The sequence below is a fragment of the Rhinolophus ferrumequinum genome, chromosome 11 (assembly GCF_004115265.2).
Source record: "Rhinolophus ferrumequinum isolate MPI-CBG mRhiFer1 chromosome 11, mRhiFer1_v1.p, whole genome shotgun sequence".
Lineage (NCBI taxonomy): Eukaryota > Metazoa > Chordata > Mammalia > Chiroptera > Rhinolophidae > Rhinolophus > Rhinolophus ferrumequinum.
In genome coordinates, this window is record NC_046294.1 from 87740584 (window position 1) to 87764798 (window position 24215).

At 38.3% G+C, this 24215-nt stretch overlaps 2 protein-coding genes across 3 annotated transcripts in view; both read left to right on the top strand.

Moving 5' to 3' along the window:
- UBE4A (ubiquitination factor E4A) overlaps positions 1–12081 on the top strand; it is a 29842-nt gene extending 17761 nt beyond the window's left edge. For both annotated transcript variants that reach the window (XM_033119189.1, XM_033119190.1), the window contains exons 12-20: positions 1098–1230; positions 2269–2456; positions 4244–4344; positions 4459–4572; positions 6034–6208; positions 8210–8390; positions 8823–8970; positions 10083–10240; positions 11414–12081. In XM_033119189.1, coding sequence (XP_032975080.1) covers positions 1098–1230; positions 2269–2456; positions 4244–4344; positions 4459–4572; positions 6034–6208; positions 8210–8390; positions 8823–8970; positions 10083–10240; positions 11414–11543 — 1328 coding nt within the window. In that variant the 3' untranslated portion in view covers positions 11544–12081. The remainder of the gene's footprint in view (positions 1–1097; positions 1231–2268; positions 2457–4243; positions 4345–4458; positions 4573–6033; positions 6209–8209; positions 8391–8822; positions 8971–10082; positions 10241–11413) is intronic.
- Positions 12082–16386: 4305 nt separating this feature from the next.
- On the top strand, positions 16387–22876 carry ATP5MG (ATP synthase membrane subunit g). Its single transcript, XM_033119192.1, has 3 exons — positions 16387–16537; positions 21074–21234; positions 22528–22876. Exons 1-3 carry the CDS (start codon positions 16486–16488, stop codon positions 22624–22626), a joined length of 312 nt encoding a protein of 103 aa, XP_032975083.1. The 5' UTR covers positions 16387–16485; the 3' UTR covers positions 22627–22876.
- Positions 22877–24215: the final 1339 nt, after the last annotated feature.

The window sequence follows — 24215 nt, forward strand, 5'->3', positions numbered from 1 at the left end:
ATTGGTCATCTATCTATTGCTGAGTAACAAATTACTCCAAAACATGGCAACCTTAAAACAACCAACATTATCTCACACAGTTTCTGTGGGATCAGGCATCCAGGAGCGGCTTAGCTGCATGGTTCTGATTTTGGGGGTCTCATGAGTTTCTCACCAACCTGTCAGCTGGGGCCATAGGAATCTAAAGACTCGACCAGGGCTGGAGGATCTGCTTACAAGCCAAGTGATGTGGTTGTTGGCAGACCTCGATTGCTTGCTGGCCTCTTTTCCAGGCCACGCAAGTGTCTCCTTAGTACTACTCATGAATGACAGCTGGCTTCCCCAGAACAGGTGACCAAAATGGAAGCTGTTAGCCTTTATAACCTAATCATGGAAATGACATACCATCACTTCTGTATGCCTCCGCGTGTATGAGGTGTGATCAAAAGATACGGTGAATATTTAAATTTTAAAAATGTGTTACAGTAAAATATACATTGCCATTGATCCCCCTCAGAATGCTTGCCCTTACTTCAAACACACTTATCCCATTGTTCTTGCCACTTTCTGAAGCAGTTGTGGAAGTTCTCTTTTGTGAGTGTCTTTACTTCATCCTCCATCATGACAACACTCCGTGTCACACATCGCTTCTGGTACAGCAATTTCTGTCAAATAAAAACATTACATTGTGTCCTCATCCACCTTATTCACCAGATCTGGCACGGTGTGACTTCTGTCTCTTCCCCAAAGTCAAAATGATTCAGGACATCAAGGCAGCCACGACAGCACAACTAAAGACACTCACGAAAAAGGACTTCCAGAACTGCTTCAGAAAGTGGCAAGAGTGATGGGGATAAGTGTGTTCAAAGTGAGGGAGGGAATTTTGAGGGGGATTAATGGCAATGTATCTTTTATTGTAATAAATTTTTTATTTACTTAAACATTTCATCTTATCTTTTTGGTCACGCCTCGTGTCTTCTACCCTGGAAGAGTGTAGGAGAGGACACACAAGGGAATGAATACCAGGAGGCAAGGACCGTCCTAGAGGCTAAGTACAGTGTAGAATCTGTATGTACAGAGAATCAGATGTTTGGCTAATTCCAATGAATATTTTTCAGAATTTTTTGCAGATAACCTAGGTGATTTCCTCATTTTTCTCCGCCGGTTTGCCGATGACATCTTGGAGACATCAGCAGATTCCCTGGAACATGTCCTTCACTTTATCACCGTTTTCACTGGAAGCATAGAAAGGTGAAGTGCTGAAAGTTTGATTCTGTCACTGTTTAGACCTGCAAAACATTTAGCAGACTTCTAATCCAAGAAATAAGCAAGTCTGATTCATAAAGGGGTGCCTTCAGAAGTTGTGTTAACATTAATGAATCACCTGACCATCCTTATAGGTAGCCAAAAATCCCACTCTTGAGAAGCATGATAAGCAAAGGACTTTGCCCACAGAGAATTTCAACTTGCATGTAAGGTTCCTGGTGGGAATTCCACTGTTAGTCCCTGGTTAAAATAGTTACCTTAATGCCAGAAACCTTGCCAGTGGCAGCCAGGTGCTAATGATCTTCTAATAATTATATGATAAAGTTTGCTCTTAAAATCCTGAGTTGGATGAGCAGTAAACTTAGGTAAGTGCTTTCTGATCTCAAGTTTTCTTATTTATAGCTTCTAGTCCTCTTTCCCAAAGGAACATACTCACTGACCTGTAGGGTTGCTTCTCTGATTTTTGAGTGCCTAGGCCAAAGAAAACAAACAAGGTGTACGTAAGTAAAGATTTGCTCCACCAAGAAGAGAATGATCCATGGAGCCATGTCAGTGAGAAATAGGCAGAAGCCATTCCTTCACTGAGCTGAGCAGATGCAATGAGAAATCATAAGTCAGCACTTATTTATTAGGCACACATGGTAATGCATTGTAAGAAGTGTAGAATAATTATATCCTGGCCTTTGCCTTCAGAAAGCTTGGAAAGGCAAGTTTATCCCAGATGAAACAGTCAGAGAACAGAAAGTAGTAAGTAATGCATTATCATAGAGCAGTAAACAGAATGACTAACCTTAAATAGAAACTTACTCACCCAGTACTTGGTAAGCTGTGACCTCAAAAGTTGAATGGTATCTCCTGCATTATCCCCCAGAAACTGACACACTTAAAACTGCAGAATCCTGTTTTTTTCCTGCGATAGTAGGTAGTATAGGATATTTTGGCTGCTCCTGTGGAGAGAATAGTCATAAAAATTTTGGGGGCTAAGTTTTCTACTGTTCAGCTTGCTTTCTGCCCTATTTGCAGAATGAAGAATCCCCACTTAAGGGCCAAACTGGCTGAAGTGTTGGAAGCAGTGATGCCCCACCTGGATCAGACCCCAAATCCCTTGGTATCCAGTGTGTTCCATCGGAAACGTGTGTTCTGCAATTTTCCCTATGCACCCCAGCTTGCAGAAGCACTAATCAAAGTCTTTGTGGACATTGAGTTTACAGGTAAAGCAGTCTGGAACAGACAAACTGATACTTGTGGAATTTCATTGCTTGATCAGTATTTGAAATCAGAAAAATGTTGTCAGCCATCATTTATTGAATTCCTGCTATGTGCCAGCCTTGATGTTAAGTGCTTTTTTTTTGCATTGTTTTCATTAATTTCTCACCATTTGAAAAGTTTTACCATATTATCCTTGTCTTACGCATGAGAACATGGATCCTCTCAAAAAGTAAATTACTGTTTATGTCATACAACTAAGTGGAGAATCAGGTCTGTATCACCTAAAACACACACTGTTAATCAACTTTATTATATTGCTTGATCAGGGATGGCCGGTTAGCTCAGTTGGTTAGAGCACAGTGCTCTTAACAAGGTTGCCAGTTCGATCCCCACATGGGCCACTGTGAGCTGCACCCTCCACAACTAGATTGAAACAACTACGTGACTTGGAGCTGATGGGTCCTGGAAAAACACACTTAAATAAAGTTAAAAAAAAAAAGAAAAAGGAAATTATTTGTCTGTGTCATACAACTAAGTGGAGAATCAGGTCTGTCTCACCTAAAACACATATGCTTATCAATTTTATTATATTGCTTGACCATATCATACTCAAACAAATCAGGCTGTCCAATTAAAACCTAGGTCTATGTCTCTGCCTCAAAATTGTATGATATAGGGGATAATGAGATAATGTGATGGTTGGGATATTCTTTTATTCAGACTGTCTAACAACCTAATCGTTAGATTCAGAATAATAGCAGGCAACATTCCCTTCCTCTCTTGGCCTTTGAGATCTAACCCTGAAATGATATGTTTGAGTAAACAGTACCTCATCTCAACCAGTAAACAGGAAATGTTAAGCAATTATTTAAGACCTCTTTTAAAGGTGATGTCCTCTCCAGTGATAAATACAGCTATCATTTAAACAGACATTTAAAATTTTATTGACTGCCTTTCCATATTTGGATTTCGGTTTTGTGACTGGCTCATCTCTGAGCTTTAGTTTCCTCATCTGTAAAATGAGTTGAAGTAATGAGTAAGTGAGGTAGTGCATGTAAATCTTCATAACATGTAAGGAGTTGCGCAATAAATCACTGCAATTGTCTCATCATGTGACCATTACAACCCTTTGGTGGTAGAGGGTGTATAATTCCTTTCTTATTTCTGAGAAAGTGGAAGTTGCAAAAGGTTAACAGACTTGCATTGTGTGGAGCCAGAAGGAAAACCTAGGTCTTCTGACTCCACATCCCATGCATCTTCCTTTATTATATGACCCAACCTGTAGTGCTCTGGTGGTACTGTTGGTATGTCAAAAGCAGTATAAGCCTCAGATTTTTGGCTCCCGACCTGATTTTTCAGAGTACTCAAGAATGAGTTGGCTCACAGCATATTATCTATAAAGAATGTGGGGATTACTTAGTGTCGCATTCTGGACATGGCTGTCACTGCCACAATGGCCAGCTCAGAGGCCTCATTCAAAGTCTGGTAAGCACTCTGCATTTGATATGGAATCATTTGTTTCCCTTGGCTTTTATTATACAGCCTGGTCCTGGTCCTGGTCCTTTTCCGTGTAAGATATCCATTACATCTGTCTCCCTCTTGTTCTGTCAGTAAGGAAATAAGCAAACACTTGCCTCCAACTCTAGGCCTTTATAAACTCCCAAGGCACATTTTGTCAGTAGCCTTGACACGTTAAGAATAAAGGAAAATGGCTACACATAGACATAAGCTCTTACTCTCTCTCTAGTAGCAACACCTTTGCTGTTTTTTTGCTCTTACCTTACTCCAGGAGACCCCCATCAATTTGAACAGAAATTTAATTACCGCCGCCCCATGTATCCCATCCTAAGGTACATGTGGGGAACAGATCCCTATCGAGAGAGCATTAAGGTAAGAGAGTTTTTGGTGAAACCAAAACTGAGTTATCTGAGTTTTGCGTCAGATAACCTCCAGTAAGTTGTGGTTCGGTACTAAAATGGTTTTCTCTTGGGCTGGGACTTACAGGATTTGGCTGACTATGCCTCTAAGAATTTAGAAGCCATGAATCCCCCACTTTTTCTCCGCTTTCTTAACCTGCTAATGAATGATGCCATCTTCCTTTTGGATGAAGCCATACAGGTAAAAAAAAAAAAAAACATTTAACTGCTCCCATACTATCAAATCATGACCAATACATACTTTTCACCTTTTAATCGTAATAGAGCAGTCCATATTCTTCTAGTACCAGTCTTAGACACCAAAAATTTGCTAGTAGTATACTGCCAACCTTGCCATTACAGAGCTTGATAGGTTTTGTTCCATTAGAGACCAAGATGAAGGCTCATTGAAGCTCAAGAGCTAGATACTTTGGCAGAGAGAGGAAGAGAAAGTGTGATGAGGCCAAACTAAGGTACACTGGCAGAAGTAATTAGGCCAGCACTACAGAAGAAATCAGGATCTTGCATTTGGTCAGTTACTTGCAACCTTTTTCCATTCCAGCACATTAGTAACTGGCTCACTGAGACAATGATTCTCATCCCTCCCTCCTAAAAGATTCTGATTCTTAAACCACTCCTTAGAAAAAGAATCTCTGATTTGGGTTATTTTTTCATAAGACCAAGTTGTCTTATGAACTTGGTCTTAAGAAATCTTTAGCTCCGAAATCTTTAGCTATATTGGAAACATGAGTTTCACAAAGTGTACAGCTGGGTGCCTCTCAGCTCGTTCAGTGTATCATATCCTTAACAATTCCTATGGAGCTGCCTATTGCTCCTAGACAAAAAGTCCTTTATCTGTGACAGATACAAAATAGGGCAGTGACCCAAAGGGAGGTGAAGTGGATAAATCATGAGGATAGCCTTTTGGACACCTGTGAGCTCCCCATATTGATTAGCAGTCCGCCAGTAACTTGTATTTAATTTGTGAGAAAAGTTTCCTGCTTTTTTCAACATCTTATACTTTAAGATTTTGGATAGATAGATTTTCTTAGAAAACAAGAACAAGTCTGTAATGTATAATCATAAACAGACCCTTCTAAGCAAGAACTGTGGATCACAAAGAATGACACAGATGGCATTTTCATAGGACTGTAAGTTTAACACGTTTGCTACAGCAGCCAAGGAGAGGGTTTTAAATGTGGTTCTCCTTCCAGACATTTTGCCTATGTGATAAAGCTTTATTTTTTGATAAGCAGTTTTTTGGGGTTTGGGGTTTTTTTTCATCTTTCAGGAAGGATTCATCCTTTTTTCACTGTAGCCTGTTTGTTTTTGCCTGGGTTTCATATATTACACTGTCCTCCTTTCTATTTCATAGACTATAATATGTCTAGGGGAATTACCAATAAATCTACCCAGGCTGAAACAAATCTATATGGAACCACAATTTCTTTTTCTTTTTTTCCCACAATTTCTTTTTAAGTTTCACCCCTGTGATGAGAAATAAAGGCTCTAGTGTACCCTTTCTTGAGGTACCCTTATGTCTCTTTTATAGTCCCTGGTTTTCCCAGCTTAGTGGACTAGATTTTAAATAGGACCTCTTAAATATCATGTTCCCTTCAACTGCACTTTCCTCTCTGATACACTCCACCTCTGGTTTCTATAGTATTTGAGCAAGATAAAGATTCAACAGATTGAGAAGGACCGAGGTGAATGGGATAGTCTAACTCTAGAAGCCCGCCGAGAAAAGGAAGCTGGCCTACAGATGTTTGGACAACTGGCACGTTTCCATAACATCATGTCCAATGAAACAATCGGTACCCTTGCCTTTCTGACATCAGGTAAGGACAAAAAGTACTGCTTTTCCCAAAAATGCAGCGGTCAAGATATGCTTCATTTGAGGGATCAGCCCAGCTGAAGCTAGGAATTCAGGCTCTGGTGACAATATTCTCCACAGTCTGAGAGGGAAATGAATCACTAGAGAAGCTTTAACAAGAATGATGATGTCCATTGTTGATATGGAAATAAGAAAATGGCTACCTCACACAGCTGCCAGAAAGCATAAGTTGGTATAATTTCTCTTGAGGAAAAGTAAACCATATCAGTATATCAGGGTGGGAGGATTATTAACCAGAAAAATATTCTTGAACTCTGGTTAAATGCAAAAGATCAAACAAAGATATTTATTCCTACTCCCTCCAGAGCTGCACTGTCCAATTCAGTAGCCACTTGCCACATGTGGCTATCAAGCAGTGAAAATGTGGCTAGTCTGAATTGAAATGTGCTATAAGTAAATATACACTGCAAGACTTAGTATTTTCAAAAGAAATATTTCATTAATAATTTTTGTATTGATTACACATGAAATGACAACCAAGGATCACCAGACATTTGAGGAAATCCTCTAACATGAAATACAGATAATAAATGAAACCTTTTATTAAATCTCATCTCAGGGATAAGGGAAGATACAATAGGTCAGTTGAAGGGTCAGAAGATAAATTCAGGGAGCTCTTCCATGAAAGTTGAACAGAAAGAGATAGAAATTAGAAGAGAAAGGATAAGAAAACAGATCGATTGGAAGTCTCAGAAGAGAGAATTAGAAGGGAAGAAATTATCAGAGAAATAATACCAAAACATTGCCAAAGACTAAAAGCCCCTAAAGTAAAAGGAGCCACCCAGTCTTCACTAGAGGGAATTTTTAAAACCCCACAGTAAGGTATCTCATTGTGACATTACAGAAAATCAGGGTAAAGAGATAATCCTCAAAGGTCCCAGAGAAAAATCAGGTCATGTACGATGGTTTAAGTATCAGAATGTCTTTAAATTTCACAATAGTGACATTTGAAGGTGGAACACATTTCTTATGGGAAATATTTTTTCAGCCTAGAATACTATAGCCAGCCAAATCAATTCTGTTTGAGGGTAACTGTAAGAACATTTTCAGTCATGAAGGTATCAGATTTACTTCTAGTGTACCCTTTCTTGAGAAGCTACAAAAAGATACACTCCATCAAAATGAAGGAATAAACCCAGGAGGAGGAAAGTGGAATCCCATAAGAGAGATGCAAAAGAAGTTCCCAGGACGATAGTAGAAGGTGCTTGTGTGATCAACACACAACAGGCCTATAGAGCAAGGAGTCCAGATTGGAGTGACAGATGGAAGCTTCCAGAAAGAACATTTCCAAAAATGTAGAACTGCTAGAAATGATCATATTGAGAGTTTTATATTTCTGGTGGAGAGTTTAGAAAGATTTAGTGATAGGTTCTCTGAAAATAAGCAAACAACAAAAAAAAATACTTGTGTCAAAATGTGTACAGTTGACCCTCAAACAACATGGGGTTAGAGGCACGAACCCCTCATGCAGTCAAAAACCCACGTATAACTTTTGACTCCCCATTAACTACTAAATGGCCTACTACTAACTGCAAGTCTTACCGATAATGTAAATAGTCGATTAATACATATTTGTATGTTATATGTATTAATATTATATACTGTATTACAGTAAAGTAAGCTAGAGAAAAAAATTATTAAAATCATAAGGAAGAGAAAATACATATACAGTATTTGTTGAAAAAACCTGCATATAAGTAAACCCACGCAGTTCAAACCTGTGTTGTTCAAGGGTTGACTGTATTAGCAAAATGTTTACAGTGTTTATGTCTGGTTGGTAGTTTTTGTATTTTATTTGTTTGCTTTTGGTTGTCTATATTTTCTAATATTACTGCAATGAAATTTTAAAAAATAGTCCCCAGGGGTCTCCAAGTAAAACTCTTATAAGACAAAATAAATGATTGCTAATGGATTGAGTTTTCACAGTCTTTGGCTTTTTTTCCAGAGATCAAATCACTCTTTGTGCATCCTTTCCTGGCTGAGCGCATCATCTCTATGCTGAACTACTTCCTGCAGCACCTGGTTGGCCCCAAGATGGGGGCCTTAAAAGTCAAGGACTTCAGTGAATTTGACTTCAAACCCCAGCAACTCGTATCAGATATCTGCACTATCTACTTAAATCTTGGGTACCTGAGCTTTAAATTGGGCAAGCCAGAGGGAGTGCTAATGATTTAATTTGGGGTTTAGATCATGGAATGACTGGTTGGTAATTATGTGGAAATACAAAAGAAATGGTTCATTTCTAGTTGGTTGATGAAAGAATCTTCTGTAGTTTTAAATGAGATTTTGTATGACTTGTGGGACATTGTGTAGAATTTCCAACATTCTGCCTTGATCTATGCAAAGATCAGGCAGGTTGTTTGGAAAAGGAGTATTCTTTTAAAGCTGCAGGTCTACTTGATAGACCTCCTTCCTAAAAATTAGAAGAAATCTTCCCATATGAAAAGAACATTCATGGCATATAAGTGATGGGCAACCTTGTTCCTCAGCCCATTTGTTATCTCTCTCGTTGACCTCCCTTCTCTGATCGCCATTTCTTCCCGATGCTGACTTTCCAGGGATGAGGAGAATTTCTGTGCCACTGTGCCCAAGGATGGGCGTTCCTATTCCCCAACTCTCTTTGCACAGACAGTACGAGTCCTGAAGAAGATAAATAAACCTGGGAATATGATTGTGGCTTTCAGCAACTTAGCAGAGAGAATCAAGGTGAGACGGAAGATAATTTGTTTATTAACACATTCGATAAAAATCACATTGTCAACTCAGCTCCTCTGCTTTTTACCCTATTTCGGGGCGGGGAAAGAGCACTGCCTTGAGAAAATACAAACATGATTCTTCCTGGTCAGTCAGTAACTAGAACTACTGTGTTCTTAATACTACTCTTCAGCGTGAGGATGAGAGCAGGAAATTGATTTAAGAAGCTTCTAATAGAAGAGTGTACAGGTTTTTGTAGGCTGTTCTTATGAAAACTGTTCTGTGCAGTGTTACCAATAGATTTGAAAATCTACAATGTTAATGCAAAAGAACTTTTTAGAATAGAATTCGAGATGAGTAGTTTTTAGTCATTGGCTTTTATTGATTTTCTCTGTTCTCTATATTTATAGTTGATCATTGGCTTATATAGGAATAGTCATCTTTAAATTTTAAAGATTAAACATTTTAAAGATTAAACTACTGTATTGTGTTTAGCTAATCCCTTTGGCTGGAGTATGATAGAACTCAATTAGTTATGAAGAAAGGAAAAATCATGGCACAGAGTCTAATAGAAAACCTTCCCTATTGATATCAGTGTTCCCTTCATTGAGTTACTTATTTATTGAGCTGGGCTTCATCTTTGCCGAGACCTTAGCCAGATGGACCTGTCAGGAACTAGAGTCATGAAGGAGTCAAATATTGAAACCACTTTTAAATTCCTATACATGTTTGTACCTAAAACCGGAAACTGCTTTTCATATACAGACTGCATGAGTGACTCTGTAATTATGCAAATAACCCTCCAACCCCTCCCCTTTTGAATTATGACATTTACAACAGGACTGTTGCCAGAAAGATGTATATGATGTGTTTCTTATGCTGTTAACACTTCAACCCATTTTCAGACATGAGTGCTAGCAGCTGAGCCAAATTGAAGTTTCAGAGTTGGGGCTGAATGCAAAATTTGCTCCTATAATATCCATCTTGGCTTGTTTAGAAAATAAATCTGAGAATTGTCATTGTCACTGTAAAGGGTTATTACTGCCCCTTAAGGTATAGTCATTGAGCATTTTGAATTCTGCTGCTCTGTGAATTCATCTCAACTGCCAGGTGTTTGTACTCAGTCTCTAGCAGACCTCCAGCAACAGGAAGAGGAGACCTATGCGGATGCCTGTGATGAGTTCCTGGATCCCATCATGAGCACACTGATGTCTGACCCTGTGGTGCTGCCGTCTTCCAGAGTCACTGTGGATCGATCCACCATCGCCAGACATTTGCTCAGGTATGCCAGCCCAAAAAGAAGCCTCAAGAGTACAGATGTATAATTGTTTGCTATCGTCTTGTTTCCCCAGATTTCTAATACAGTACAGTACACCCAACAGGTGCCCCATACTGTTGATTTATTACTGTGTTGGGGAGACAATGGTAGAGGTACATCACTTGATTGTTAAGGATTTAAACATCCCCAAAATGACACCCTGTTGAGAAATGCTGGTTCTAATCATTATTTGTCTCTTCCTTCCTTAAGGAAATAATTTCTATCAACATATGTTTTAAAATATGTCAACCTGGATTATAAATTGACTGGAAATTGTTTTAATTTTATTTTAGTTATAAAAGTATAAAAGACCGGTTTGTTTGTTTTTTAATTTAGGTTTCACACTAATATTCATCATCTGGGTTAATCCACATTCTGCTGCTGCTATAGTACTCAGCCATGGTCCCCCCGGCTGCCCGCTCTAAGTGCAGCATTATATACAAATGGGTATGGAGAGACTCTGCCTATTTAAAATTGTGACATAAATTGACCAAAATTTAAGGAAATACACTATTTCTTAAATACTGAAGAAAAAAAGGATTTTCTACGTCATGGAATTTGGTATTAAGCATTCACTATATGCATGATTCTGTGCTAGGTGGTATGTCTTTTCCAAAGCGTCAGTGAAAATTTGTATTTTACTGTGGCCTCATAATAAAGAGAAAATATATCAGCTTTTATAAACCTTTTTACAACAGGAAAACATAATCTCCACTTCCTTGTATAGCAATCAGCTAATTAAATCAAGTGTCAATTTACAAGGCTTTATCCCTTAACATCTTACTCTGAGAGTCTGTCACTAAAACTATAGGCAGCTCCTCATGCTAACATGAGTGTACAGGGTCTCTGCCTGAGGAAAATTGAATCAAATATCATCTGAACAACAATGTTGAGATAACAGTTTATTGAAACGCAGAGACAAAGTAGCTGAATAATCTGAAGGGAAAAAAAACACCAAAAACCTTCTGAATCATTCTTTCCCATCTCATTCTTTTTAACCTCAGCTCAGCACTTGATTCAAAGTTATAATGCACTCTAGCTTCAGTCTCAAAGTAAGATCCCTAGGTATTCTGTTTTTAGCTTATAGTGTTAGAACGTATGGAAATAACCCCATTTCCCTTTCTCTCTTTGTCCCAGTGACCAAACAGATCCCTTTAACCGTAGTCCCCTCACCATGGACCAGATCCGGCCAAACACAGAACTAAAAGAAAAAATCCAACGGTGGCTCGCAGAGAGGAAACAACAACAAAAGGGGCAACTTGAATAAATACTGTGACCTAAAAAACCAAAAACCAACCCCAGAGTTTAGATAAACAAGTGTTTGTGATTTCTCTCTGGTTCTGTTCCTTTTTTCCTTCTTTTTTTTTTCTTTTCTTTACTAAATTAGAGAACTGCTCTTGCTCAAATTATGATAATTAAGATTCCTAAGAACTTTACAATGCTCTTTTGGCTTGCAGAAAATTATAGCATCACCTAGTTAGGAAATCATCACTAATTTTTACCCTTTGTTCTCTCTTCCTATTCTTCCTTTTCCTACCTTAAATTACATTAACTTCAACTAAAATTTTCTGCCACCCTACTGTTATTTCTCTTCCAAGAACTACTCAAACATCTTTGGTGAACACTACTTTTAAGTATATGATGTCACATATTTCAGTGACAGCTGATATCATCAGCAAGTCCTGTGTTAGCAAGCTATTTTACTAATCTTCATGGCCAGGACTTCAGCTGTTTTCCTTGAAGACTAGTAAAAGCAGATACCTTGATGTTTGAGTAGACTTTTGAATAAGATCATAGATGAAATGAAAAAAAAAAAAAAGGAATCTTGTGCAATTCTGTTTTCACCTCTTAATTTTGTGTTACCTCTTAACTCAGAGATATCGTGGAGGACAAACAGTGTCCAATGGGGTTGTCATTACCACAGAAAACTTAGCCCTGCAATATTTTTAGGGTGATTGACAGGACAAACTTGCAGTTTTGACACTTTATTCAAAACAATTCTGAGGTGAAAGAATAAAGAAAGCTGGTGGGCCCTTTTTAGCTTATGGAAATCTGTTGCTACAAAGACTAAGCTTGAGTAGAAAAATTGGGCAACAAATGTAAGCAGGAAAAATGTCATCTTTAAGACACTAGAAATACCAACGGAATATGTGTGTTTTATATTGGTCTAGTATAAACTGTGTACCACTTTAAATTGTCTCTTCCATGGTAAGATGTACGCAGTATGTGGCCACTAACACACTTATTCTAGACGAAATTCTGAGACTAAAATGTATATAGTTAATGTTTGAACTTGTGACCTGAATTCTAAGAGCTGTTTCTAACTCAGCGTGAGGTCATCAATTAACAAAGTAGGAATTTGAGCACAACCCTGTCCACAAGCCATTTAAAATATCCACTTAGCCCTAAGTAGTTAGTAGATGGATGGGTCCCACTTACAAATTGAGCTTGAATTCCCTACTCAGTTGTGCACCTTAACATGCTGTCCCTCTAAGTCCAAAGACAAAAGTGACAAGAAAAATTGGTATGATCTAGAAACGGGTCATTACTTCATTTAGAGGACATTGTTAACCATGGCATCTTTCAGATAAGATGATAGTTTTATGATATTCCAAGTTCCTGTGAATAGTCCTTGATGTGTTTTTGATGGTATCAGCTGGAAAACTGCAAATCAGAGGGCATCCCATACTAGACATGAAGTAGATGTTGCCTATTGCTGTGCTTATAAATGAAAAAGGAAGTATATGGGACTCTTGCAAGATTCCTATAAGGAATTCCTATAAGGATTCTTGCCAGAATGTAAGATAATAGTTCAGTGTGCTCCTTAGCCCTTTAAGGCATGGGTTGACAGGATTTGTTTATTTTCTTAAAATGAGTTTCATTTCATATTTAATATTCCTCTCTGAGACTGAACTGTTTCTAAAATAAGTTTCTACCTACTTGCATTTATCTTCCAAACCCAATCTAATTGGAGTGTTTTTATTTTTATACAAGCGGGGAAAGACCAGTTTTATAGGAGAAAATTGGAGGAAAAATGGGCACAAGACCTCAGAAGGCAGTTGTTCCCAGCAGCTTTCTAGTTAACAGCCTCTATGCTGCCTCTTGTATGTGTGTCTGTATTTAGTCTTCAGATTGTAAGCCTTTCCTGGCAAGCCTTTTTTTAAACTCCTTTTCCTGATACTCTGAATGGCTATGGCACCATTAATGCTGCTGAATATCTTTAAACTCATCAGAAAGCCAAGTGTGTCACTAAAGGCCATTATTGGTAAGGAAACCAGGTGTCCTTTGCGGCATTTTTTTTTTTAAGTAATTTATGAACACCCTAAAAAATAAGACTAAAAAATTATCCTCTTGATACAACGCAGTGTGTATATGCACTTGGAAGCTTAAAGAATTGTTTTGTTATCTGGTACTCAGAGGCAGCCCTAAATCTATTAAAGCAGACTTTCTGACATGCTTAGTTTTATTTGTTGGCTTTGCTGGACTATAACAGCAAACTGAAGACTCTTTAATCAGCTCTAATACTGCTTACTAAAAGGGTAACACTAAACTTGGAAAATTAAGTAGGTTTTATCAAGCAATCTGGGTTTGTCTTTTAAATAAAAATTTTAATGGATATGTAAAAACTGAAGGAAACTTTAAAGGTTTTTAATGGTGCGGGTGAAGGTCCCAGTTGCTATTTGGTATCACGCTCTAGAAAAGCTTCATTACTTTATTTGATGCTGGTTGCTAAGCAGCCATTGCACAGAGCATAAGTCTACTGGGTGCCTTTACCAGCCAGAGGCTGATGCTGCACTGTTGATGACATGTGAGTAAATAATGCACATGCTCTAACTGCTAAACAGGAAAAGAACCTAGAAACAAAGAAAATGAAGAACAAAACAACAAAAAGTTTGATTGAAATAAAACTTGATCAATGTAACTGTATTTTGAAACATTCCAGGAAGGTAATTTCTTGTCAAACTCGCCGGAGGGTGTCTGTTTAAAGCTTGTATTTAATAAATGAACACATGACTTACAACTTTTGTTATCACTTCCTTTATTACAGTATTAAAAGCTACTACCATGTTTCCCCGAAAAGAAGACCTAGCAAAAATGAATATAAGACCCGGTATTATATTTATTATATTATACCTGGTCTTATAGTAAAATAAGACCCAGTATATTATATTTATATTATATTAGTATTATACCCGGTCTTACAGTAAAATTATATAAGACCGGATCTTATATTCATTTTTGCTCCAAAAGACGCATTAGAGCTGATTGTCCAGCTAGGTCTTATTTTGGGGGGAACAGGGTAACAGTTTCAGAAATCTCTCTGGAAACTTAGAGGTATCTGACCTTCACTTCTGTTAAAGGTCATTTAAAATTGTGACCTCGCTGACCTAACCTGCCTTACCAGATAAGATAACTTCTGGGCCCTGGAGTTATCTTCAGAAGATGAGTCTCGGCATGTTTTTTCTTAATCAGTTCACTTTTGGCTTCAGTTTTCTTTATCTGGCCTAAACCCCAGGTCTTTCATTTTAATCGTTTACTATCATGTTCCCCTCTGCCCCTTGTTTCTGTATCTCTGTCATGCAAGACCTCAGCCTAGATTAACCCAATCATTCCCTTCTGCTCCAATATTCAAGCTGCAGACCACTGTTGCAGAAAAATAACACAATCTTTAGAGTGATGCAACCACAAACGTGTGGTTTCTAACAATGCCCAACAACCCTTCTGTGTGTCCTTAACTTCAACAGCTATTCCACACTTTCACCCCTTTCCTCAAATTCTTTCCCACCGTCCCACTTACCCTTCACGTTCAGATGACCTTGTCTTCTACTTCACTGGAAAGACATAGACTTCAAATTTCCACTTCAAAATTCTGTCCCATCATCCCATCTATGGAAAAGGCCCCCTTTCCAAGGCTAATCCCTGCGACCTTCTTTCCTGCCTTATCAGGGATTTTGTCAATCCCCCTTCTATATCTTCAGTCTCTCCCTTGAGTCCACATCCCTATTTGGTTTTCTGACTTGTTTTCCTTTATATCCACATTTCTTCATTCATTCACTCAGGTTTCTATCCTAACTTTTTGAAACTGATCTAGTTAATGTTTCTATATTGCCAAATTAACTTTCCCATTCTTAATTTCACTTCTCTTGAGGAAATGCTATTCTTGGCTCCTAATTTTTCTTTCCACCTCTAACCATTCCACCAATCAGTTTTACTTCTGTTCAGGCTTCCCCAAGATACACTATTTATCGTTCTGTTTTTCTCATCAAATGCCACTTCCCTGCTATGACTTTTCTTACAGTCATGTTTAACTATAAAGTTTCAACTCTGTAGTATATAGCTGATCTGTTATATACATCAACTCAAGGATCTCCTAGGAAGTCTTCCCAGATCATGCCTAACCTGATACTGATGTCCCTTCTCTGTTTACAATTGCAACCTCTTCAGATCCCAACTGTGTCGCTAGCTAGATCATTTGTCAAACCCGGACTTAAATGGGCACACTACCTAACATTAAGGCTTTCTTTAAATTCCAAAATGCCTGGCATACTGGAAGCCCTCGGCAAATGTAATTTTGTTTCTCATATTTGCATAGTTCCTTGTGGCTGGTTAGGGAATTAGGGGAACTGGCTTCCAAACCTGGTACAGGATGCAGGGGAAACCAAGGTTACAAAAGGTGAGCTACACAAAGGCTGAGTCGGGTGATAAGTTGTGTGGCCCTAACTTTACATGTATGGCCTAGGAGCCATTCTGCCTTTGTAAAACGATTGTGTTGGCCTAGAAGAGATCGTTAGGCCTTCCAGCCCTAACTTCCCACATTCTTAGAAGCTGCCGAGGCACCTTAGGCAAAAAAAGGGGAGGTCGCGATCTCGGAAAACTGGGGAGGCTCAGGGCGCATGCGCCTTCTCTCCACTCGGGCCTTCCGGGCCTCCATGGGAAGCTGCCCCAAGAAATGCCTGTTTCTCTGCCGAATCCCATTGTTCTCCACCTTATTCTGATCGCTTCTTTTCGTATCCAGTTTCTCTTCTGTAACTAAAGAAACTAAACTAACCAGCTAAATTCCAGAAAGACAGTAGGACACCTAAATATCTTGGACAGGCGCGGAAAGAGGAGGCCTGACCTTGAAAGCGGAACGGGGTCCTTCGATGGGTCCTTCCAGGAGGTGACTTTCAGCCGGCCGTTCGAGGCCACGGACTTTCCATCCTAGAACCATGGCCCAGTTTGTCCGTAATCTCGCAGAGAAGGCCCCGGCACTGCTAAACGGTGAGCGCGGCATCAAACTGCCGAGGCGGGTAGAGAGCAGGACGCGACGTCTGCTAGAGCCTGAGGAAGACGCGGACTGTGGGACTCCGCGGGGCCTGCGGGAGCCGGGGCGGGGACGACATGTAGGTGGGGGGAGCAGGAGGCAGTTTGAGCCTCTAGCCGTCTGCTTGCCTGTCCTGCAGCTTGGATTCTGTATACACCGCTGAGGTTCTGAATTCTAACCACCACAATGAAGGGAGGGAGTGGGCGGGAGGCCTGGCTTTTTTTTCTTTTTCTTTTTTTTTAAGATTTCTAGGAATAGGAATGTGGAGGATATCGCTCTGTTAGAAGAGGTAGGAAAAAGGAGGGCAGGGATGTGTGAAAGGACATAATTCGGCCTTATCGGGGTGTCTGGTTCTCAATGGAGTAATTAGAAGTCTACAGAAATTTTTAAGGTTTGGTGAGTTTTCGAACGTCCTAGCCAGATTCTGAGGGAATTTTTAGGTGGAAAAAGACTTCAAGGACGAGTCTCCTTACCCCAATAAGCATAGAAAAGAATGTGTGTAAACGGTAATCTTTATTATTATAGTTTGGCATTCTTGGGGTTTTACGTTTGAAAAAGCTGAAAAATCTGATAGACCGCTGTATATCAGAACAAACCCGAGGATAGTCACAGCCCTGAGTAGTTCTGTTCTGTGAATAAATATTTCAGTTGTCTGCCAGGTAGCAAAGTGTTCATATTATTCCCGAAGAGAAATAAGTTAAGTTGACGGAAGTTTCTTCACTAGATTTACGATGTTCAAGGAAGTGGTTGAAGTGCAGATCTCTAAGTAGTTTAGCTCAAATTTGATTATGAAATGTAAATAGAAAGAATTTTTAAGTACATGTAATATTTTTGAAACTATTTTACTGTGATTTGTATTTTCTTATTTATTCTCTCCTCCCTTTTCTCCATCAGCAGCCAAACAATGAGTTATGGAAGGCCTTACAGTGCTGGATACTATAAATACTCTATTCTCTTCTGCAGAACCCACAGTCTACTAGTTTACTCATTTTCCCAAAGAACTTAAGTTTGCAACTTTACTAAGGTCATCAAAGTATCTTATGACAAAGCTCTACAGTTTTACATAAATCAAAAGAGAAGGTCCTATGGGAGGGCGGCAACGGAGTCAGTCTGAAGCTGCCCCAGGAGCCTGAGCCCACCCCTTCCCCCCCTCCCCCCTCCCCCCCTCCCCGCATCCCCGCATCCCCTCCTGTTCCGCTTCCGGTTGCAATTGAAAAAGTCTGTTCATACGGTAAAAAGGAGAGAGAAGGAATAGGAGGTAAAAAGGAGAGAGGAGGAATAGCGGCTTCATACTTTCGACTTTGTGGGTGATTTGAATCAAAACTTTTGAAGTTTCAAGTCGATTTTTCTTCTCCTAATACGGCTTTCACATCTTTTCAGTGGCCCGTGTTGGGGAATTGCAAACTAATTTTAATAATAAAATCCAAAAATAAAAGTAAAACAAAAATAACTTTTTATTATGAAATAGATAAGCCCTTTCTTCTATTATTGTGAATAATTGAAAGATAATGGTTGTTGTTCTTCCAAAAGTATTCAGAAAGGAGAGCTCAACTGGGACCAGAATGTTAAAGTAAAAATGTATTTTGCTTTATAACATAACTCAGTGTATTAAATGTGAATGTTAATCATCAAATAAAAATTACTGTATGTTAATTCCCCTAGGGGACAAAGAATCTTAGAAATAAGTAATTTTATCATCAGATTTCCCCAGAAAGTTCATAGAGTGTGATTTTTTTTTTCCTTTTTACTAAACCTGACACTTTATTTGGATTTCACCAGTTTTTCCATTAATCTTTTTGTTCCAGGAGCCAATCTTTTCATGACCTTGACAGTCTTCACTCTTGCACTGTGTTAATTGATTTCAAGATTTTTTTTTAATGTGTCAAAAATCCACAAAAAATGAAAAGTTAATATTTTGACTATTTTATGGCTTTAATAACATTTCGAGCTGCTTTGTACATAAATGACATTTTTATTTTAAACTTGTTATAGTAACAAATTTACCATTATATTGAATTTTAGCAAAAAATACTCAAAACATACTATGTGGCATCAACTTGATTTAGGTATAGATAAATTAGAATCTAATGAATGGCATTGATGACATAAAAAAATTTGTTAGAAAGTGTTACACAATGTGGCATACAAAAAACATCTCTGTTGTTGATAGTACAAGCCACAGGAAAACATATCCGAATGTGGCAGCAAAAAAGTTAAGGTATCAATCTGGGTACCCTATAAAGATATTCCCCAGTCTAGATTTGTCTGGTATATTTCTCATGATTAGTCTGGCAGTATGGGTTTTGAGAAAGAATACCACAAAAGTGAATTGCTCCAATCACATCAGGGCATACATGACATCCATAAAACGTTGCTAGTGAAATTAACTTTCATCATTTGGTTAAGATAACGTTTGCTAGGTTTCTCACTATAAAGTTACTATTTTTCTCTCTCTTCTTCAAAAGCAAGTAACTAAGTCTAGCCCAGCGGATGGAATAGAAGGTGGGGGAAGAAGGGTAGCTGCAGCCAACAGTAGGGAGGGATTCCATCTCCTATGGAAAGGAGTATCTACATAAATTTAAATGGAATTCTGTAAGAAAGATTGGTCTCTTCCCCATTTATTCCGTCATTTATTATATGGACTCATGTACATTTATTTCATACTTCATACTTCCAGTAGTATTTATTTTGTTGCTCAATTCGTTGCGGCCTTGGCTATGGAGAACTCTATAAGTTCGGCAACTCTGTCCCTTTGACATACCCCCTTACTTCCTGGTACTACAAGATGCTTCAGACGCTTATTTTCCCTACCCCAGCCTTAGAATCAGCCATTTCTCCAAGAAGCCCTAGTTCCTTTTATCAGACAATGATATTTTGAAACTAAGATCTAAGCACTTGATATTTTCCTTGCTACTAGACTACTGTATATAGTATCATTGCTTCTAGGCTCTCTTCTAGTGGGCAAGGGTGTGTGTTTGTACGTACGTGTACTAACCTATGTGTATACACGCATATATATAATTGTGTCTGTATACGTATACTAAACTAAATGTGTTCATATGAATGTCTCCAACTCTAATCCAGTACCACGGGATTTATTCTTGCTTTACTTTCCTATCTAACCTCTTTGACAGTGAAAATCCTGGCTCCATTCATTTATTTATATTCTGTTCATCCCTGTATACACGTAAAGCTGTTTAAAATGTTTTAACCTATACTCCCTGAGAAACAAATTTACCAACTAAAGTACAGTGTTTGTGTACACTATACTGATATTTTTTATAAAGGATGAAATATCTGTATTGAAGATAATTTTAAAGAGAGTTACACAGACTACTTTTTGATAGCCCCATCTTCAGGCGTTCGCAATTCTATTTAGAGCTATCTCTTAGAGTTTTGTGTCTGCTTAAAGATTTACCCATGGCCCTAAGCACAGAGGATAATGGAGATCATAATTCTAAGAGTAGTGCAATACCCAAACACTGGCAGTTAATAATAGGAATAGTACCAATAGGCTTGGGTCAATCTTTGAACAATAAACACTTTATGTATTTGTCTTGTAATTTTATTTATTTTTATATAAAATACCTTTATTTTGCTGAAATCACTACTACAGTTTCATATCTACACTGGTTAAAAATCTTTGTCTTTTCCTGAAATAGTACATACTTAGCAGTTTCAGTTTAGTAATAGAGTTTTGGTTGCTCTTAATACATGTAGGTTTCATTTTTATCTGTGGCGTTTTGAAGGAAGATCAGCTGTGCTTTTGTTAAAAGGTTTAATCCAACATATTGATGAGAACACCAAAAATGGATACTAACTGGTATAATTCCATCTGGATTTGTGGCCAATAATTGTGACAAGTTTTAATCTTATTCTTAAAGATGCTGTTCTTTATAGCATCTTTAAAGATGCTTCCCTCCCCTTCTGCACCTCTTCCTTCCAAATTTTCTGGTCTCTCTACCAAGAAAATAGGGTTACACTGCTGCTGTTTTCTTGGTTTTAAATCCAACTTCTAGTAACTTTACAGTTAACTAGATTTGCCATTCTTAAATGAAGTAACAGTACTAGCTGCCCACTAGTGAAGTCCTGGCATAGTTTAATGTGCTCATACTCTTCCCAAAAATAAGACCTAGCCGGACCATCAGCTCTAATGTGTCTTTTGGAGCAAAAATTAATTTATAGTATAGTAAAACCAGGTCTTATATTAATTTTTGCTCCAAAAGACGCATTAGAGCTCATGGTCCGGCTAGGTCTTATTTTCCAGGAAACACGGTAGCTTCCTGTCTGATTAACTTGCCTGTGACACAGGTGTTCTGCATCTTTAAAAGCCTCTTGTTACCGGGGAGCAGCTTTGACTTTTCACACTGGGTGCACATGTAGTACAAGCAGTGAATGAATGTGATGTATGAACAAATATTTGTGTCCAGCCCACACATCTGCTTCTTTTGGTCTCTATTGAATTCATCCTGGTGTTTTGTTTTGTTTTCCAGCTGCTGTGACTTACTCGAAGCCTCGATTGGCCACATTTTGGCACTATGCCAAGGTTGAGCTGGTTCCTCCAACCCCTGCTGAGATCCCTACAGCTATTCAGAGCTTGAAAAAAATAGTCAATAGTGCTCAAACTGGTAGCTTCAAACAGCTCACAGTTAAGGTAACTATGGGCTTAATGAAAACGTATGTGCATAACAGAAAATGTCTTCCCTTGAGATTTTTCTTATTGTTTTGATTAATATATATATTTTCCCATTAAGGCCGAAACCAACGTTATGAGAGTTAATATCTTTCTTGACTTCCCAGAAAGATATTAATCTTTCTAATTTTGTCATCTGGGTTGAAATAATTGGGCTATTATATCTTAGTTTCCTATCGGTCTTATAACAAACAAGTGAGCATTTTTACTGGGCAACTTTTTTTCCCGTTCCTATTTTGGTTAGTATACTAAAATAGGGTGGCTTACTTTGCTGATTCTGTACTTTTTTTATCTGTAGTCCTGGAACTACCCCCAATTTGGTCAAAAGATCTCTTAGACTATATCACTATCAGACAGCTAACACTCATATAAAAGATAAAATACTAAAAATAGCGAGCATATGATACCATATAAAGTGTTAATTGAATTGCATGAAGATAAAATCTAGAGTATAAGAATTGAAACTTATATTTGCGTACTTGATCCATGCATAGGATTAAAAACCCTAAATAACTAAATTATTTCTGACTTTAGAACCTACATCCTGGAAAATAGATTATTTTTCAGGAAACTTCCAGTATTTCTGTTATAATTTGAAGAAGAAAATTCACTTCCAGGTGCAAAAAGGAAAAGGCTCAATTTTGTTGTGGAAAGGTATTTTTTTCTACTAGAGTTTCAAGATCCATATTTGCATTTGCATGTAACACTGCTGTCTGGAACCATATACGTACTTTTTCTCTTCAGGACAGCAAAACATTGATCTGTGAAACTGGGTAATTACTGCATACTTGGAAAGAGTTAAGCCAAATAATAAATGAATAAAAATGATGTCTAAAGGAGATAACAGAGCCCTTTATCTTTCAACAGATTTTCTTTGGCCAGACGAATGTCTACTCCGAGACTTGCCTTCCATAGCCATCCTTTCATATGAATGCCCTGTCTAAGTGTGTCAGCTATTTCCAGGATGTGGGTTGTTTTAAGGCTCATAAAGTGTCTCATAAACTAATAATGAAAGTGTTAAGTCAGTTCAGATCTTTAAAGAATGCTTTGAAAGAATTTATAAGCTCTGGACTACTTATATAATTGAAAGTTCAAGGGTTCTCAGCAACTGAAACAACTTAACATCAGTAATTCTTGACTTTGACTAAAACTGCCCTCTGATTTGAATAGCATCCTTATATATTCTCCTGGAAAGTAATAAATATATAAGAAAAATACGTACATTAAAGTTTGTGCTTTTTTTTTTTTTTTCAGGAAGCTCTGCTGAATGGTTTAGTGGCCACTGAGGTGTGGATGTGGTTTTATGTCGGTGAGATCATAGGCAAACGTGGCATCATTGGCTATAATGTTTGAAGACCAATCGTTCACATCTGTTTCTTTTGGGTTTATTATTCGAATGTTCTTGGACCATATGTGATCAGACTGGTATTTGAATAAAATATGTCAAAATCAGCATTTTCTATATCAAACATTGCGTAGATGGTCACATTTTCTCTTGACATTAAGTTGGATTGCCTTTTGCTTTATTATAGCTCTAAATGCATGTCTTTGCTTAGCCTGAAATTGAAAAGGATATATGTGAATATACCAACTTGTTACAATATTTATGAGGATAACGTTTTAATTTGAAGCTTGGAAATAATGTTTACGTCCAGAAAAGTTGGGGGAAAGGCCTTGAGAAAAGCAGAACTTGCTACAGTAGGAGAAATAGTAATACCATGTACCAAAGTTAAATCATGTCAGTAGTAAAAAGAATAAAATTTGGATGGTTTCTCTTTGCTAAAATCAGAGAAAGACCTTTTTGACAACACCTATGTCTGTAAACGTTGGGATACTTACTGGTATTCTGTGTATCTATAACATCTTTAATGCCAGGACAGAGTGAATGAGATCCATGACTAAATTTTTTAATCTGATTTTGATAAGTGTATTATTAATCTATCTGGTTTTATGATTTTTAGAACCTATCTTTGCAAAAATAAAACACCCTATGGATATTTAAACAGGATTGTAACTCAGTATCATCCATGGGTCTAAAAAACATATTACGTCCTAAAATAAATATAGAGGGTGCCAAAAAAATGTATATACATTTTAAGAAAGGAAAAACACTATTAAAATTGTAATAATACATACCAATAACAAAAAATGAGTACAAGTCATGTGTATACATTTTTTTGGCACCCCCAGTAGAAGTGATTGGTTATCATTCTGTCTTCTTGAGCCATTTTATTGAGGATCTAGGAGAGACTTAATCACTCATTGGCTTTTCTGGGGATCTTACCATCTTTTTTTCTTTTTTTTTTTTTTCAAAGATTTTATTGGGGAAGGGGAACAGGACTTTATTGGGGAACAGTGTACTTCCAGGACTTTTTACCAAGTCAAGTTGTTGTCCTTTCAATTTTAGTTATGGAGGGTGCAGCTCAGATCTAGGTCCAGTTGCTGTTGCTAGTTGCAGGGTCCACAGCCCACCATCCCTTGCGGGAGTCGAACCGGCAACCTTTGTGGTTGAGAGGACGCGCTCCAACCACCTGAGCCATTTGGGAGCTCAGCGGCAGCTCAGCTCAAGGTGCCATGTTCAATTTTAGTTGCAGGGGGCGCTGCCCACCATCCCTTGTGGTTGGGAGGACGCGCTCCAACCAACTGAGCCATTCGGGAGCTCAGCGGCAGCTCAGCTCAAGGTGCCGTGTTCAATCTTAGTTGCAGAGACTCGAGGAATTGAACTGGCAACCTTGTGGTTGAGAGCCCACTGGCCCATATGGGAATCGAACTGACAGCCTTTGGAGTTAGGAGCATGGAGGAGCTCTAACCGCCTGAGCACCGGGCTGGCCGGGATCTTACCATCTTTAAATGGCTCATTGGTACTTTCTGAATCCACTGTAACTTTCTTGCAGCCACTGTAAAACATTCAGTACCAGCTGATGATAACCAGAAGATGATAG